This window comes from Dama dama, chromosome 33, assembly GCF_033118175.1.
Source record: "Dama dama isolate Ldn47 chromosome 33, ASM3311817v1, whole genome shotgun sequence".
In the NCBI taxonomy this organism is placed as follows: domain Eukaryota; kingdom Metazoa; phylum Chordata; class Mammalia; order Artiodactyla; family Cervidae; genus Dama; species Dama dama.
Window position 1 is genome coordinate 63951182 of NC_083713.1, and position 19360 is coordinate 63970541.

Here is a 19360-nt window from a genome sequence, read left to right on the forward strand (position 1 = left end):
TTTGATGTGGATTCAAGTCGCCCTTCCTCCTGGAATGCTGGCAGCTATCGCCTTGCTATGGGGGGTACTGGAGATGGAGGGGCTAGAGCTGAAGTTGGGCGGGAGGTGGGGCTTCCTCTGGGCTAGGCGGCCATCACCTTCCTATGAGAGGTGATCTGATCCTAAGGTTCTAGAGCAGAAGTCCTGAGATTGCAGCTCATGCTGGCTCTGTTCCTATCTATTTGGCCTCATGGGGACGTAGATGCAGCACACAGGATCTTCGCTGCATCATTCGACATCTTCCGATGTGGTACGTGGACTCTCTAGTTGCATCTCATGGGCTCAGCAGTTGTAGCGTGCAGGCTTAGTTACTCTGCAGCCTGTGGGATCTTAGTTCCCTGACCAAGGACTGAATGCATGTCCCTTGCCTTGCAAGATGGATTCTTTACCACTGGACCACCAGGAAGTCTCATCTGTTCCTGTTAAGTCTGTGCTTTCCCCTGTCCCAGCACTGGGACCCTCAGCCCAGAGTGCAGAGTGCTGAAGCAAGGGCAGAGGGTGCAGGCTCTCAGCTTGTCAGCCAACCACAGAGATCCGAGCTGTCTCTGACATGCTCTCTGTGTGGGCACCAGCCACCGTTTCCCTTCCTCTACTGAGATGTAGTCTTGGATCCAAGTACCTTCTGCCCCTCACAGACTGCCTTTCGTCGCCCCCAATCTCCTCTGACTATTTGCGGCATCGCTGGCAGGTGGAGCCTGTGTGCCCAGGCATTTAGGGTGAGCTGCCGTCAGAGATCTGGGCTGCTTCTAATGCACTGTTTGAGTAAGCTTCAACAATAGCCACTGCCGCCCACTCAGGTTCCATCCTGGGACCAGGTCGCCTCTGTGTCCCACTGTTCTCCCTCTCATCGTGGCCACCCTGGATCCAGGGCCATGCTGTGATGTGGAGTAAGCGGGGCTGGAGCATTTAGTCAGCTAGGGCTGGCACACACCGAGGCAGCTGCAGGAAGCCTCTGTTCATTCTCTCTGCCCTGCCTCATGGGCAAGCCCGGGCACATGTGCTCCTCACAAGCAGGGTCTAAGCTTCCCACAGCTCTCCTCTTAGTGCTGGTGGTCCACCAACGTAACAAGGGGGTTCATCTCTCCTGGGTAGGACCCCACGGCTCAGGGCCCCAGTCTGGCTCTCACCACTTCCCAGGGCAGCGTCCCTTTTCCAGAGTGCCCTCCCAGGGATCCCTGCCTGATCGCTTTTTCTTCCTTCTTCCCCGATTACATGTGGGTCTTTCTTACAGTCCTGGTCATACAGGACTCTTTCTGCAAGCTTCAGTTAGTTTTCAATGAGAACTGTTCCATGTTTAGATGTATTCTGGATGGGTATGTAGCAGGAGACAAGTTCCACATTCTCCTACTCCACCATTCTGATCAATTCTCCTATTATTCTTCATTAATAAGAATTATTAAAGTCAAACTGGATACTTTATTTTGCCTGCTGAACACTGAGACTTACTGCTATTCCCATGCAAGTGTTAAAAGTAGTGTCGAGGGGGATATGCATATACTTATGGCTAATTCACGTTGTTGTATGGCATAAACCAACATAATATTGTAAAGCAATTATCCTCCAATTAAAAAAAAGTAGTATCTCAGATACAGTAGCATCAAACTAAGCCTCTCTTAGAAAGATTGTAAGGAAACTGAAAAATTAATAAACTTCATTATACAATTAAATGTTATTTAGTGTCAGGCTCGTGTACCATGTAAAACTGTTTCAAATATTAAGTCATGGTCTCAAACCCACAAATAAGGAAATAGTGAGATCTTCTACTAAATAATAAAAACTGTGCACAGAGTAACACTGAACTCAGGTCATACTAAGCATGAGGCTCATCTTTAAAAGTATAAGACTCTAGCATTTAGACAAGCTACACCCAGCTTTTTCTTCCAAGAATAATAACAATACTGATGGAGGAAAGGGACAGAGAAATGAGTCGTCATCTCAAATCTAAAGAACACAAGAAATGACACTGTCCACATTTTATCAAAATTTTTATTTGACTAAACGGATGAGATTAGTGTATGCAGACAGAGACGCAAGCTAAGTGTTAGGGGAGGAAAAAAGAAGGCTGGACATTTGGTTTCGACTCTTAAATCAGTGAAACTAATGAAGAGTACTTGAAAGTCAAAAGACACCATGGAGAATCTGAATTTCAATTAGGAATGAGAAACACTCTACACAGTTCAAAAGATAATATTCGATAAGCCTTTTCTACTGGCAACCATGTAACTCTTGTTAACAAAATAACAAGCTCTAAAAACTTAAGAACAATATGGAGCACTTACTGGTAATGAACCCAGGATGGTCCAAGAGTTTTCTTGAATTGAGCGAGTCCTACAATATCAATATAAATGAGCTCAACGATTCGATCTCCTACAGTTGGGCAGCCAGATCGGTTTCCAACAACCTTCTTCATTATTCTAGAGAAAGAACAGAAAGAAGAAAAAAAGAAAAGCAATTTACTACAAGCACTACACTTAACAACTTTAATAGGCTAAGAAACATCCCAAGAATCCTTATCAGGGAGAATGACATGGCTGTTTCCAGTCAGCTGCCTATCCAAATTCTGCTCAGTCATCAGGTCCATCCAAAGCCTCAATTCTGAGTCTTGCAAAAACAAATGGTGGTATACAAATACAGCCTTAGAAACCAAAGAAGATCTGGGTCTCAGTATATCTCTATTTAATTTGCTGGTCAAGAAGATTATGCAGATCTTTAAGCATTGGTGAAAGGGCCAGATGTGTTATTTAAACAGATAACCGTGGAAGCAACATGGAGCAATGGTTCCCAAAAATGCCTGCACATTAGAATCACCTGGTGACCTTGGTGGATCTTTCCTAAGCCAAGGCCACATATATTCCAGACAACATAAATCATACTCTCCAATCTAGCAGCCATGAGATCTTAGGAAGTTAACTTCTCTGAATCTTTCCTCATCAAAAACAGAACATAAAGGATTAGATATGGAGAAGATGGTAAGACAGAAACCTCTCAGGAATTCTTTAGGTAGTTGAAATAAGTATTGAGAGGAAAGTACATATACTGGATACTTAGTACCTATCAGTTTCTCCCAGAGTCTGTTCTTATTATACAGCCCTTACTGACCTCCTTCCATTTCAATACAAGCCTTTACAGCACAAACTTCTTTCTATACTGCTCTGTACAGAAAATACTTTGGCCAAGAGAATGCACTATCATAGCAAACACCTTCTTTCAACAAAACGAGAGATGATTCTACACATGAACATCAACAGATGTTCAATATCTATATCATACTGATTATATTCTTTGCAGCAAAAGATGGAGAAGCTCTATATAGTCAGCAAAAATAAGACCGGGAGCTGACTGTGGCTCAGATCATGAACTCCTTGTTGTCAAATACAAACTTAAATTGAAGAAAGTAGGGAAAACCACTAGACCATTCAGGTATGACCTAAATCAAATCTTTTACAATTATACAGTGGAAGTGACAAATACATCCAAAGGATTAGATCTGATAAACAGAGTGCCTGAAGAACTGTGGACGGAGGTTTGTAACACTGTACAGGAGACAGTGATCAAAACCATCCCCAAGAAAAAGAAATGCAAAAAGGAAAAGTGGTTGTCTGAGGAGGACTTACAAATAGCTGAGAAAAAGAAGAGAAGTGAAAGGCAAGGAGAAAAGAAAAGATATACCCATCTGAATGCAGAGTTCCAAAGAATAGCAAGGAGAGATAAGAAAGCCTTCCTAAGTGAACAATGCAAAGGAATACAGGAAAACAATAAAATGGGAAAGACTAGAGATCTCGTCAAGAAAATTAGAGATCCCAAGGGAACATTTCATGCAAAGATGGGCACAATAAAGGACAGAAATGGTATGGACCTAACAGAAGCAGAAGATATTAAGAAGAGGTGGCAAGAATACACAGAAGAACTATACAAAACGATCTTCACGACCCAGATAACCACAATGGTGTGGTCACTCACCTAGACCCAGACATCTTGGAGTGAGAAGTCAAGTGGGCCTTAGAAAGCATCACTACGAACAAAGCTAGTGGTGGTGATGGAATTCCAGCTGAGCTATTTCAAATCCTAAAAGATGATGCTGTGAAAGTGCTGCATTCAATATGTCAGCAAATTTGGAAAACTCAGCAGTGGCTACAGGACTGGAAAAGGTCAGTTTTCATTCCAATCCCAAAGAAGTGTAATGGCAAAGAATGCTCAAACTACTGCAAATTGCCCTCATCTCACACGCTAGTAAAGTGATACTGAAAATCCTCCAAGCTGGGCTTCAATAGTATGTGAGCCAAGAACTTCCAGATGTACAAGCTGGATTTAGAAAAGGCAGAGGAATCAGAGGTCAAATTGCGAACATCTGCTGGATCACAGAAAAAGCAAGATAATTCCAGAAAAACATCTATTTCTGCCTCACCGACTATGCTAAAGCCTTTGTGGATCACAACAAACTGTGGAAAATTCAAGAGATGGGAATATCAGATTACCTTACCTGCCTCCTGAGAAATCTGTATGCAGGTCAAGAAGCAACAGTTAGAACTGGACATGGAACAATGGACTGGTTCCAAATTGGGAAAGGAGCATGTCAAGGCTGCATACTGTCACCCTGCTTATTTAACATATATACAGACTACATCATGCAAAATTCTGGGCTGGATGAAGCACAAGCTGGAATCAAAATTGTTGTGAGAAATATCAATAACCTCAGATACACAGATGACACCACCCTTATGGCAGAAAGCGAAGAAGAACTAAAGATGAAAGTGAAAGAGAAGAGTGAAAAACTTGGCTTAAAACTCAACATTCAGAAAACTAAGATCATGGTGCTCCGTCTCATCACTTCATGGCAACTAGATGGGGAAACAATGGAAACAGTGACAGACTTCATTTTCTTGGGCTCCAAAATCACTGCAGATGGTGACGGCAGCCATGAAATTAAAAGATGCTTCCTCCTTGGAAGAAAAGCTATGACCAACCTAGACAGCATATTAAAAAGCAGAGACACCACTTTACCAACAAAGGTCCATCTAGTCAAAGCTATGGTTTTTCCAGCAGTTATGTATGGATGTGAGAGTTGGACCATAAAGAAGACTGACAAACAATTGATTCTTTTGAACTGTGGTGTTGGAGAAGACTCTTGAGAGTCCCTTGGACAGCAAGGAGATCCAACCAGTCCATCCTAAAGGAAATCAGTCCTGAATATTCATTGGAAGGACTGATGCTGAAGTTGCAACTCCAATATATACTCTGGCTACCTGATGTGAAGAGATGACTCTCTGGAAAAGACCCTGAGGCAGGGAAAGACTGAAAGCAGAAGGAGAATGGGACGACAGAGGATGAGATAGTTGGATGGCATCATCGACTCAATGGACATGAGTTTGAGCAAGCTCCAGGAGATGGTAAAGGGCAAGGAAGCCTGGCGTGCTGCAGTCCATGTGGTCACAAAGAGTCAGACATGACTGAGCTACTGAACAACAACAAAATACTGCCCTGTACTGTTTGCTAATTTTTTCTCTTATGTCTATTTTTTCCTTCTGACTAGACTGTATTTAAGAACTGACACTATGGTTTATACTTTTTAATTATCCTTCCATCCATCCACTAACATAAACCTAATCATCTATTTAAACCCACCCTTGCACTCAGAGACAACATACTTGATTGTAGGTGAGCTTCACATGGTGAGGTATATAACTGCTAACCATACTGCCATCTGCCCAGAAATTGGTCATTTATCTATTTATCTCTGCTCACATCCCATAATAGTCCTTAACCAGACTATGGACACCCTACTCCAAAGGACAAGAGTCATCAACAGGCCTCTGCCTACAGCTCCACAATGACACTGCTCTAGGTACCCTTTTTTTCCACTGGGTTTCTGAAAGAACCAATATCTTCCCAAGAATTTGAAAGTTTTTTCTGTAAAGGGCCAGGTAGTAAATATTTTCATCTTCACAGGCCACATATTCTCTGTCACAGCTATTTAACTCTGCTCTTGTAGAAGGAAAGCAGTCATAGATAATATACAAACAATGGGTGTCGCTGTGGGCCCATGAAACTTGATTAACAAAAGACGATCCCTGTGCTATACCTGGGAGCATCAACAGAGACTTATGCCTGAGTCTTACCCCCAAAAGCTTTCATTTAATTAGTCTGGGATATGGTCTGGGCTGGGGGAGTCTAAAAAGATCCCTGCTGCTGCTGCTAAGTCACTTCAGTCGTGTCCGACTCTGTGCAACCCCATAGACGACAGCCCACCAGGTACCCCATCCCTGGGATTCTCCAGGCAAGAACACTGGAGTGGGTTGCCATTACTTTCTCCAATGCATGAAAGTGAAAAGTGAAAATGAAGTTGCTCAGTTGTGTTTGACTCTCAGCGACCCCATGGACTGCAGCCTACCAGGCTCCTCTGTCCATGGGATTTTCCAGGCAAGAGTACTGGAGTGGGTTGTCGTTGCCTTCTCCGAAAAAGATCCCTAGGTGATTCTAATGTGCAGGCATGTGTGGGAACCACTGCTCCAAAATTAATAAACACATCTGGCTTTGACACCAGGGCTTAAAGACCTCCATGATCTTCTTGACCAGCGAATGAAGTCTCTGCCTAGTAGATCCCTAATATGGCTTTTTGGGCCTCCCTAGGGAGTACCGATCCCCAGAGCACCCATAGTGCTCCATTTCTTCACCACTCCCTCTTCCATTGATCTCTTCACTTATTTGTTCAGTAAACAGTTATGAGTACCTGCTGTTCTAGGTGCTCAATACCCAGTGGTGAGCAATATTCACAGTTTCTCCACTCCCTGTGCTTATCATCCTCACCTCAAGTAGTACTAATCACATTGCAATTAGAGTCACTATTATACAATGCATTAGTTGTAATTATCAAAAGGTTTGCATCTCCTTGACCACAGGCTGATCATCTCTAAGTCCCATACCAAAAACCAGCCCAAAGGAGGAGGTGAAGGAATGACAGTGCAATGTATGAATACACCCACTTCAGAGGCTGTGTCTCCAATGTGTTTTTTTAGAAAGCAGGGCAGAGGCAATGGCAGGCAGCTATTAAAGAGTGGTGAAGGGCTCAGAAAGACCTCAGGTTTCTTGAGCTTTGAAAGGAGCACTGTGGTTCCATGGTCAAGAGCAGAGGCTTTGAGGTCAGAGAGACAGAGGGCTCAAATCCTGGCTCTCCCACATACCTTCAATAGGATCTTGAAGAACCCATTTTTGGTTTGAACCCCAGTTTCCTCATCTTTAAAATGCAGAACGCAACAGTACCTACTTCCAGGCTTGCACTAAGGACTAAATAAAATATAACATGTGAAGCGCTTACTACCCGGTGCATAGAAGAGTTTCAACGAATGTCAGTTCTAAATGGGCACCATCAGTATTACAGCTGTCATAACTGGTGACATGATATTTTCACCATCAATATCATAACTGTTGATATTTACTGCTGTAACTAAAGCCCGGATCATGGTTTTAGCATATGGAAGTCACTTAACAAATGAGAGCTGACATGGTTTTATTGATAATACTGCTTTTTCATCTCAATACTGCCTCTAATCCTGTGTGGACCTTGGACCTAACACAGTGACCTCACTGGACAACAAAGTAGGAGCAAGGTGGGACATATGCTGTCTTACCTCTTCCATCTCTAGAATGTCCCTTCAAGTGTTTTCTTTTGGAACAGTTGACATATTGCTTCATGCTAACTTGGCTGCTGGGTAGAGAGTCTCAATGGGCAGTTATCCAAACAGGAGGGAAGGAGAGCTAAGCACTTCTGCTTGACCAGCCGTGTCAGTCTAAAAGTGATTAACGGAGGACTCAAGCTAGAAGCACACTTCAGTGAAACCAAAAGACCTAGGTAGAATTAACAGACTCAGAGTTGCAAGTGGGCTAATTGAAATAGGATTGGATCAGGGCTTTCGAGAAACTCATCCTCTCCAAATTAAATTACAAACAGGAACCTGCCCTGTTTGAAGATTTAGAAAGTGTGATGTTGAGGAGGGAAGGGTATGCATTTCAGCAAGAGACAGGGAATTAGGAAAGTCAATAATGTTTTGTGCTGCAGATGTTGGAAGCACCTGTAACAGCAGAGAATAAGCTCCTTAGTTTGAATTTTCTGGCATTCATTTATCAAGCCTCTGGAGCCTGCAGCTACAATGAAAACATATTAGCCTTTTCACAGTGTATGTATTTAGCGCCTGAAAATAATCTTCTTATCTCCTGTTTAGTGAATTATCACTTTCATTTTCCTCCACAAGAAATTACACACTAATAGAGGGCTTTAAGAGTTTACAATTTCTTTTTTGTATTCTGATTTTAAAATTGAAAAGTAATCTCCTTACTCCTTGAGCTCTGCCAGTGAAGCTGAAATCCTAATGTCATGGCCCAGTAAGTACAGAGACGTAATTAAATCACTCCACTGAACTAATTCACCAAGAGGGCCACCACTGAAAGCTGTCTCTGCAATCTTAAATCCAGATTCCTTAGTCAGGAGGCCCAGGTGAACAAGGACCTGAAAAAAAAAAAAAAAAAGAGGGACATACTGATTCTCATTGGATCAAGTAGAAATTCCACAGAAACCCACCAAAAAACCACCCACCAATTCCAAAGTCATGTTTACATTCTAACAAAATCTCAACATGGGGTAAATAATTTTTCTAGAAGGTACACAGAAAGAAAGGAATGATCTCTCATTGTTGTTTTAGAGAAATAAAGTCAGTACTGCATTTCGTATGGCTATGGAAAAGATAATCCTGCCTTCCAAAGGTGAAAAATCAGGTTTAAAGGAGAGTCAACCAGGACAATAAAATACCTTTTAACAATACTGGGCTTTTTTTCCACAGCTGGAATATTTTTAAGCTTTTAACATGACAAATTTCAAACACTAACAAAAACAGATATGACAATATAGTCAATTCCGATGTACTTAACAATTACTGACTTCAACAATGACTAACTCCTGACAGATCTTATTTAATATACACCCCTCACTTTCTTCCAACCCCTCCAGCTTATCTTGAAACAAATCCGAGAAAGCCTATCATCTGTAAAAATCTCAGCTGGAATTTCTAAAAGAAATAAATTTTCACTTAAAAAATATAACTGTAATATCACTGTCACCCCTAACACAGCTATTAATTCCTTAGTATCATCCAATATCCAGTTAGTGCATACACTTGCTCAATTGTCCCTTATTTTGCCCAAGAGCAGTTATTTGAGCCAGAATTCAAATAAAGTGCATAAACTTCTCATACCTCTCTTAGCCTTCTTTAACTGTAGGTTAACTGCCTGATCTTCCTTTCTGGGAGAGGGAAAGGCTTGTAATTTACTTGTCAAAGAAACTGGGTTGTATTTCCAGTAGAGTTTTTCACCCTCTAGATTTTACTGACTGTAAAACAGATTTTTCTGTCCCTTGTGTTTATGGTAAATCAGTAACTACAGCTGCAGCCATGATCAAATTTGTATTTGATTTTTTGGGGCAACACTATTTCATAGGTAGTGCTGTGTGCTTCTAGTGGTAGGAACAATATCTGGTTGTTTCTGTTTTGTGGTGTTTGCAGCTACTGATGATCACTAACTAGATGCATTAATCCATTATGGCTTGCCATTGATGACATTCTATCATTCCTTCTGCATTCATTAGCTGTAATATTGGTACTTCTAGAAAGAGAAACTATCCCTCATGGACAGCCTGCATAGGAAAAAAAACCTGGTAAATATCTGATTCTTTCCTTTTACTTACTGGTTTTCAAAATAACAAATTTGTTCTTTAGCATTCTCTAATGATGACAAAGGAAGATTTTTTTAAAAATATGTGGATTATTATACATGAACATGAACATAAGTATATTTGATGGGTTTCAATACACTGCAGTTATTATTCTTACTGATTACCAAACTGTGCCACCTTGAAAAATGGGAGGCTATTAAAGTTGGCTTTCAAGTTCTTTGAAAAACTTCTAGCAGTCTTTGATAATTTTTTTTCATATATAGAAAGATAATTATTATGCTCACATGAGATTCATATTTAATACATATCAGTATGTTTTAGCTGACAGTGAGAACAGCATTCAGTATAGGTTTCCAGGTGTAAATTCAGAGTAGCAAGGCAGCTTTTAATGTGGTCCAACTGACTGAAGTCTGAAAGGAAAACAGCGATGTTAGCTTAACTAAACCCAGGGTATAAGAGATTCACGCTCAGGGATATTACAGGGGGTTCCCCAAGCATCTCCTCATGAACGTCAAAACAAACTGGCTCAAGTTTAATTTACAGTATCTCTGTCTCAGGAACACAAGCAGAACCGCCACCAAACAGAGCAGCAGTGAAACTCACCAGCTGGCTGCCCAAGTTACAGAACTGACAAATACCCAGAGTGTGAAACTGTCATGATGATGTAACAGGAAGTTCTTTAAGGTTGCATTCGAGTAAAGAAAAGAGAATTAAACTTCCTGATGCTACTCAGAGTGAGTCAGATGGTACATAGGAAAATCTTACAGGCAGATATTCTGCTTGGCTCCACTGAAGAAACACGTGTGCTAGTTCCTGCTAAGATTGTTGTAAACTGGGGAAAGGAAAGCCCCAAAATGGCTGTGGAAGAAGACACTGCGGATTCACCCCAAGGGAATATCACTGGGGACATGACATTTCTCTTAGTCTCGCCTCCATGAAAATCAAATTTTCAAGAAAACTGGCATTCAGCTGAAGTGAATTAATCAGAAACTCACTTTCTTCCGCTTTCTCTTCTCAAGATTCTGCTTCATTGCCAAGGACTTGATTGCTTGGATCCACGCATCAGCCATTCTCCGGATCCGCAGTCTCATCCATCGGAATTCTTCATGCTTTTTCATCATACTGTAGAGAATATTAACATCTGTACGAATTTCTGCCTAGAAACAGAAATTTAATAAAAATGAATAGGAGATAAGAAGCCCAAAAGCATAATGGTTTTCATGATGTGACGTTTGAAAACTTGAAAGAGAGAGTCAATTAAACATGTGGCTTCAAAAGGGAGTCTGGTTCACTGAAGAGCTTTGCTTGAAGGTCCTGGGGCTGCAAATTGAAGCAAAGGGCCACTGACTTCTGCTCTGCTATATAAGGGACATCATTAAAAAATTAGAAGCGGAGAAAAGCAGCACAGGCATTGCCAAGCCCTGAGCTAGGTCAAAATGTGTATTTTACAGTGAAATGTGCTTGATGCATCTTGAAATTGTCTGCACCTGAATTTATTGGCCCTTTGGATCTACTTCGGGGGAGCAGACTCCTGGAAAAACTGAAGTTTATCCTTAACAGACTACCTGCCGTTATGGAGGTTGCCACAAAGCCTCATTCTGTCCACAAAGTAGGAAAATACATGCTCGCCCTCTAGTCTTGTCCCAATCCAAATAAACAAAAGTTTATTATTTTCTACAAGGAATTTAAAAGCCAGGGGTATCACTTTCCTATTGTAACTGAATAAAATTTCGAATTCAAGCCAGAATAACTTAAAAGTCAGAAAGAGTATTTTTCTACAATAGTTGGATATAACCAGTGATTGAGAGAACAGGGAGAAATAATAACATTAGTATTTTTTTCATATAAAATCTAAAGAAAGCATGCTGAATCCATCTTTCAGCAGTCACCATAATTGATTCTAAACATTCATCTAACCATGCCATGATTCAACTATGTCCAAGAATCCCATGGTCTAAGCGAGGCTCAGTAAACTCTGGCTCTTTGACCAAATCTTTCTTAGTTCAGTTGCTCAGTTGGGTCCGACTCTTTGCGACCCCGTGGACTGCAGCATGCCAGGCTTCCCTGCCCAACAGGCTCCAAGTCCTGGAGCCTACTCAAACTCATGTCCATCGTGTCATGTGATGCTATCCAATCATCTCATCCTCTGTTGTCTGCTTTTCCTCCCGCCTTTGATCTTTCCCAGGATCAGGGTTTTTTCCAATGAGTCGGTTCTTCGCATCAAGTAGCCAGAGTATTGGAGTTGCAGCTTCAGCATCAGTCCTTCCAATGAATATTCAGGACTGATTTCCTTTAGGATGGACTGGTTGGATCTCCTTGCTGTCCAAGGGACTCTCAAGAGTCTTCTCCAACACCACAGTTCAAAAGCACCAATTGTTTGGCTGTCAGCCTTCTTTATGGTCCAACTCTCACATCCATACATGACTGCTGGAAAAACCATAGCTTTGACTAGATGGACCTTTGTTGGTAAAGTAGTGTCTCTGCTTTTTAATATGCTGTCTAGGTTGGTCATATCTTTTCTTCCAAGGAGGAAGCATCTTTTAATTTCATGCCTGCCGTCACCATCTGCAGTGATTTTGGAGCCCAAGAAAATGAAGTCTGTCACTGTTTCCATTGTTTCCCCATCTAGTTGCCATGAAGTGATGAGACAGAGCACCATGATCTTAGTTTTCTGAATGTTGAGTTTTAAGCCAACTTTTTCACTCTCCTCTTTCACTTTCATCAAGAGGCTCTTTAGTTCTTCGCTTTCTGCCATAAGGGTGGTGTCATCTGCGTATCTGAGGTTTTTGCTATTTCTCCCGGCAATCCTGGTTCCAGCCTGTGCTTCATCCAGCCCGGTACTTCACATGATGTACTCTGCATATAAGTTAAATAAGCAGGGTGACAATATACAGCCTTGACGTACTCCTTTTCCTATTTGGAACCAGTCTGTTGTTCCATGTCCAGTTCTAACTGTTGCTTCTTGACCTGCATACAGATTTCTCAGGGGGCAGGTCAGGTGGTCTGATATTCCCATCTCTTTAAGAATTATCCACAGTTTGTTGTGATCCACACAGTCAAAGGCTTCGGTGTAGTCAATAAAGCAAAAGTAGATGTTTTTCTGGAACTTTCTTGCTTTTTTGATGCTCTCCTTACTTTTTGATGATCTTCCTCACTTCCTGTTTTTCTACATAAAGTTTTGTGAGAACATAGCCATGCCCACTCATTTACATATGATGAGGGCTGCCCTGGGCTACAAGGTCAGAATTGAGTAGATATAACAGAGACTTCCTTATGGCCTACAAAGAGGAAAGTATTTACTATCTGGCCTTTCACAGAAAAGTCTGCTGACCCCTGAGGAAAAGAATAAGGGCTTGAGTTTTAATATGAAGCTTTTCACAGCCCCTACCTACCTTTCCCATCTCTTCTTCATTCCAGCTCCTTCAGACGCCTATGGCCTTGTCCCAGGCTCTTCTCCTGAAAACGCCAGGCTCTTGTATGGGCACCTTTTCACCTCACATCAGAGACATCTTTCTCTCCCTGACTTGGTATAAATCCATTCATCACTTCAAATTCAACTCCAAGGTCATGTTCTCTTTACATCTCTCCTGACCCACGCAGGCTGTGCTGGCCCCTTCCTCATCAATTTCCACGGGCCTGTGTTTCAGTGTTGACACGGGTGTGGTCACCATTTACCACCACCACCTTCATTACCAGATCACTGGGCACCTCCAAGTCTGGCACCAGGTCTTATTGACTTAGGAACCCTCAGAGAACTGCTCAATAAACAATCATAACGCTAACGGGGTCACGTGGTCACTCACATTTCCACAGGGCTGGGGACACAAGTTCTTCAGTTTCCTATTATTTCAAATTACAACTGGCATCTCTAGAAGACTCTACATGTATCACTTGGCATCAGCCCCAAATCACAAGCCAGGTAAGAGGTTTCCAAAACCACTTACCAGTGAGTTACGATCAGCTTCTTCGTAGGGATTTTTCGCTCTCCAAGGTAAATGGGGACACCAATTTTCAACCTGAGAAACAAGAACCAGAGACACTAAGTATGCGGTTCATTTGCAAGTGAATTAACGTCTGTGCCAAGCCTGGAGCACAGTGCCTGGTATACAGAAAGTGGGTTATTATTAATACTTACATCCCTGCCTTCTCCATGATCCTCCAGTGGGTTATAATTATTAATAATTATTAATTATTAGTCAGACTCCCACACTTTTAGCTAGAAACCCAGAGAGGTCTGCTCTCAGAGGCAACAATAACCAGTCGAGGTCCCAAGAAGCATATGATAACACTTCACATCTGTCCTTCAAAAACTTCATAGTCACTAATTCCTTAATCATTTAATCTTCATACGTCTATGCAGAAGGAGAGGGGGTCTCTTATGGTAGAAAGTTAAAAGATTTGAACACTGCCGCCAGGGGATAGGAATGCAAAGGTGCTTCTGTGCCATTTATTTAGCAAAAGGACAGGAATGATTTGTTATTTGCTCTGGCATGTCTGGAAAGGTAACAGCAAGTCATCTGAGGCACAGAACTCCATCATTTATCTCCAAATTAGGAATGCAACTGAGAGTTTAAGGCTAACGGATCAAGGCTTCCCCTCATTTTGTGGCTGTTCACTTCACACTATCTCAAGCAACAGGGTGATAAAACCTGTTGGAAAGAGAGATGAGGAAAGAAAAAAATCCTTCAGCAATCTTGTGAGAGCCATTGTGGAAGACTGATTGTTCTGTCAATGCACCAGAGTTTAGAGAGCAGGAGAGAAAGCAGAAGTACCAAATTTTACAGGAATGACTTCAAAAAGGGTACCAAAGAAAGTTAAGGCAGATTTACATTTTCTAGTAAATGAAGAATGCACTGACTGATATTGATGTCTGACCTCTTTGCTCAAACTGGCCATATAATTCTAAGATAGCATATCACCCATTCACTAATATGAGATTATTAAAGATGGCTAATAAACAGGAAATGAAAATAATGTTTCTATGGCCGGGTGGACCCATAAAAATGAACAGAGCCAGAGGGTAGGGGGCATCCTTGGAGGATCATGGAGAAGGCAGGGATGTAAGTGAGGTTAGACTTTCAGGTCAGCAATGCAGAGTCAGACAAGCTGGTTAGACCCCCAGCTCTGGGCAAGTTTTCAAAGAAAGCAGTTTCACTACTCTAGAAATAAAGCAAGGTGATTTTGACTAGAACCCAAAATAATTGGGCAATTTGCATAAAGCCCTCTGCCGCTGCAAGTGATCTGAAAGCAATATGCAGAGGGCAGCTAAGTTTGGGGGTGGGTGGAATTCCTGGATGGGAAAAGTATCATATTCTCTTTTCTTTTTGTGGAGTGAAATTAGGCTTGACCAGCTTTGTGAATGGCTTCAGAGACTCAAAAGCACTTCTCATAAGAAAGGTTGCAATGGTTTTTACTCCTAAGAAAATACCAACTTGCCTGAAATGTCTATGTCTAAAAACTGAGCGCTTACACAGCAGCATCACCATGAAAGGCAAAAATCACAAAGGAAAAACACTCTGTAAGTGAGAAAAACGAGGAAGAACCAGCAGAAAAGAAAGCTCCAAGGGCACGAAGCTGGTCCCAGCAGCACTGTACACATCCGTGCCTTGTGTGCTTAGGCTGGACTGAATTATTTAATTCAAATTAAATTTTTGTAAATGGACTCAATAAGACAGTGCTTTAAAGCATATTTATACCATGAAGGATTCAAATAGATTGCTGACCTGACTGTGAGACCTTCCACTGCACACAAAAGCATGAGGGTGAGCAAGCAGGGCACAGATTCATAGTCAATCCCATATTAAATAAATAACAGCGGCATGTCAGAATAAAAAACGTCCTCATGAAGAGCATGATAGGGAGAGATGAGACACGACTATGAATAAAGAAACTCAAGCAAAAGGAGACACATTAGTGAGATCAGATAAAGGAGAGTACACTCACTCCTCCGCCCTTCGAAGAATCTTCCAAAATTTACTCTGATGAAAATACAGTCCAAGGTGATCTTCTAAAATATGACTTCCCTACAGAATACTCAAGACTTTAATTCCTCTTTGAAACTGATCATTCATCTCAGTTCTTCTTACTCTAAATCACTGGATAATACCATGTGAGATTTCAAGGGCATCTCAGTATGGGAAATGGAGTCAGTGTATTTTGAATTTAGCAAGAAATCTTACCATTACATACACACTCATAATAGAGGAAAAATCCATTCTGAGTATCTTGACACAGAATGAGGACAGTGGGTTTTTAGGGTGGCTGTTTTTGTACACTGTGATAAGCTAACTGGTTAACAAAATAATTAAATTATACATAAATCAATTACTCCATGGGGAGTGGAGGAAAAACAAACAAACACATTTCTTTCTGAAACCTCAGTGGATTACCAGGACTGGAAGAAAGCCAGCACTGGCAGTAACTCCACGTATTGAAACAAAACAGCCCTCAAATGAGCAACATTTTCCTAAATAAGAACATCATTGACAATACAGGGAAAATCTTGTTCAGGGATCGTAATTCAACTTCCTCATCCCTAACTATTTTGTCCAATCTACCCTGGCTCCCTAAATGAGTCTAACCACTCAGCACACCATCCTACCTAAGAAAGCTGGACCCCAGGGAGAGCCCCCTGTCTTCCTGATCTAGAAGCTCTGCTTCAACTCATTCTCGTCATCTTAGTGTTCTTCTGGCTCTCAGAACCCTAGGGCCCTATTTCTGCCTGTGGTCACCTACTGGCTTGGCTATAATTTTCCAACTGCAACCTTAGAGCTCTCTCTGGGACAAGATCTGTGGTGCTGGACCCTCCCACTGCCTACCCCCACCTCTACCCAACTCCTGCAAGTCCTCTGTCAGGCCCTCTGCCAGGGAAGCGACTCTGCAGCCTTAAATTCTCCCACAAATCACTGTAGTGAGTCTAAGAATTGAAAATCATCTGAGTTCATGGCAACACGCATGCAACAATCAATAGAGGAGCAGAACCATGACTATAATAACCTTTGATCTGAAGGTGAAACTTCTACAGGAACTAATCTTTTTAGTGCACTAGCCCAAGGCTACAAAATAGAAAGTCAGGGGAGGAGAGGGTGAGATATACAGAAAGAGTAACAAGGCAATTTACATTACTATATGTAATGATAGCCAGGGGAATTTGCTGTGTGGCTCGGGAAACTCAAACAGGGGCTCTGGATCAATGTAGAGGGGTGGGATGGGGCTGGAGATGGGAGGGAGGTTCAAGAGGGAGGGGATATATGTATACCTATGGCTGATTCATGTTAATAACAAAATTCTGTAAAGCAATTATCCTTTAACTAAAAAAAATTTTTTTTAATATGAAGAGGAAATAGAACGAGAAAAGACCAGTCAGGCTAGACCTTTGGAACATGAAGGCATCTCCCAGAGAGAGGGCACAAAGAATCACTTTTCTTGAGCAAGGAGATCTAAAATGAACCAATTTTATTTTTGACATTCCTCCTTCCAATGATTTAAACTTCTTTGATCCGAGAAGGTTTTGCAGCTTCATCAATGTACAATGTAAATCAAAGCAAAGTTCCTAAACAGACCTCAGGTAGGTCATACTTACTTTCAAGCTCTTTCGGATGGACAATTCTTACATTTAAGAAAAGAGAAACTACCAACAGAGATGCCTACAGCTCGAATTGAATTTTAAAGAGGGAAAAGAAATAACAAAATTACAGCAAAAATGAGTAGAAGATTTAATGTATATCTGCATGTATGTCTGCAGAACTAGCCTTAATCTCTGCAGTAATATTCTGTTCTTTTGAAAGAATAATAATCAGGCTCTGATATGGCCTCTTCTCTCATGGATAATGTGAAGGGTTTTGCCTTAATGGATCACTGACATACAGAATTTCATCCGTATTTTTCCAAGAGTTAAGTGTGGTCAAAAAGTAAATATGCAAAATGCATAAGAAAAGTCTAAGATTACCTCTAGAGGTTGATGTCTTGGATGCTTAGGATTCTCTTTATGTAAACTTTCATGTTATGATTTTTTTTTAAACAAAGAGCATTTATTGAGTAATTTTTAAAGGCATTACATTATATAAGCATACAATCATTGACTGAAGGTTTACAGTTCAGTGTGTCTGGAAAAAAAACAAATGAACTTGACTGTATCCCATCATTTAATCCCCTGAAGTGCCCCACAAGGTGGGTACCATGCCCAGATTACATGTGAGGAAAGCAAGACTTGAAGGTGCTGAGAACCTGCAGAGGCCCACTCACTAGTGACCTCCCTGTGGCTCAGATGGTAAAACAGTTTGCCGACAATGCGGGAGACCCAGGTTTGATCCCTGGGTCGGGAAGATCCCCTGGACAGGAAATGGCAACCCACTCCGGTACTCTTGCCTGGGAAATTCCATGGACGGAGGAGCCTGGTAGGCTAGGTAGGCTACAGTCCATGGGGTCACAAAGAGTCGGGCACGACTGAGTGACTTCACTTTCACTTTTCACTCACTGGTGAGTGGCGGGGCTGGGTGATGACTGAGATCCTGTCCCTGGACCAAGACATCAAGTGTCAGGGGCACTTTAAAGGGCAGGGACAAGAGGGCTGCTGAATCTGGAATCCACCAAAAGAGATTCTATGTCCAACTCCACAAACAACTAGAGGTATAACCTTAAACCATGAGATTTTCAAATTTTCTCATCTGCAACATAAAGGTGCTGGCTTGGGTACTCTATAGTAATTCTATTAGCTATGAGACCTAAAAAATATGGTTAGACACCACCATGTGGGTTACCTACCAAAATGACACAACTGATTATATTCATTAGGTAAACTGATGATACACACAGGTATATGCATACACATATTTGTTGTACTGATAATCTATCTAATGTAGCTACTCATTAAGGAACATGTTTTAAAAAATTTTTTAAAAAGATCTCTTTACCCCACTCCATGCTCCTCCCAGGCCTACTCTCCTTTTCTAAAGATTCAAAAAGGAAATGCACATGATAGAAAATGTCTCCACATGTGAGCGGTTCCACTACCTGGCCCCATCCTCTCCATCAAACACCTGAGCTGATGAATATTTTGGCCAAGTGGCTTGTTAGGAAAGGCTGTGCCTGGGGAAGCAGGTGGATGACAGAGAACAAGAAAAACCACAGTGCACCAAGAGCCAAGCACGAGGAAACGCGCTTCACACACGTTGTGTCCTCTGGTTTCCACGTAATCACACGGGCAAGGTCGCTCATCATGACAGATGAAGACATGGGTGCAGGGCGGCCCCATGGCTGGGGATGGAAGTGCCATCTGTCCTGTCCAGGGCCAGCGCTTAGCAGGGAAACCAGACGTGTGGTTCCTGCAGTCCCACGAGCACAGTCCAGCCTCCAATATCAGAGTAGGACTGCCTAGATCTTCTCCACAAAATCCTTCAGGAAGGGTTCACTCTGCTCCCGGTGTGGGGCAGAGCTGGAAGGGCCATGAGAGTGATGACAACTTGCTGCCTGCAGCCTTCTTCCCTGATGCCTGTTCTGTGCAGCAGAGGTGATCATTTCAAAGCCTAAGCTGGATAACATCCTACACTAACTCAGACCCTCCAGGGGCTTCTCCTTACCCTTAGAATAAAACCCGGAGTTTAC

The 19360-nt window shown here is 41.9% G+C and overlaps 1 protein-coding gene across 8 annotated transcripts in view; it reads right to left on the reverse strand.

Moving 5' to 3' along the window:
• The window catches only part of MGAT5 (alpha-1,6-mannosylglycoprotein 6-beta-N-acetylglucosaminyltransferase), a 389158-nt gene that overhangs the window by 135652 nt on the left and 234146 nt on the right, over positions 1-19360 (reverse strand). For 7 of the 8 annotated variants that reach the window (XM_061135082.1, XM_061135078.1, XM_061135080.1 and 4 more), the window contains 4 exons: positions 13702-13773; positions 10753-10914; positions 8370-8539; positions 2319-2453 (listed from right to left, as the gene is read on the reverse strand). In XM_061135082.1, the coding sequence (XP_060991065.1) occupies positions 2319-2453; positions 8370-8539; positions 10753-10914; positions 13702-13773 (539 nt within the window). The remainder of the gene's footprint in view (positions 1-2318; positions 2454-8369; positions 8540-10752; positions 10915-13701; positions 13774-19360) is intronic. The other variant, XM_061135085.1, reaches the window with a different exon arrangement.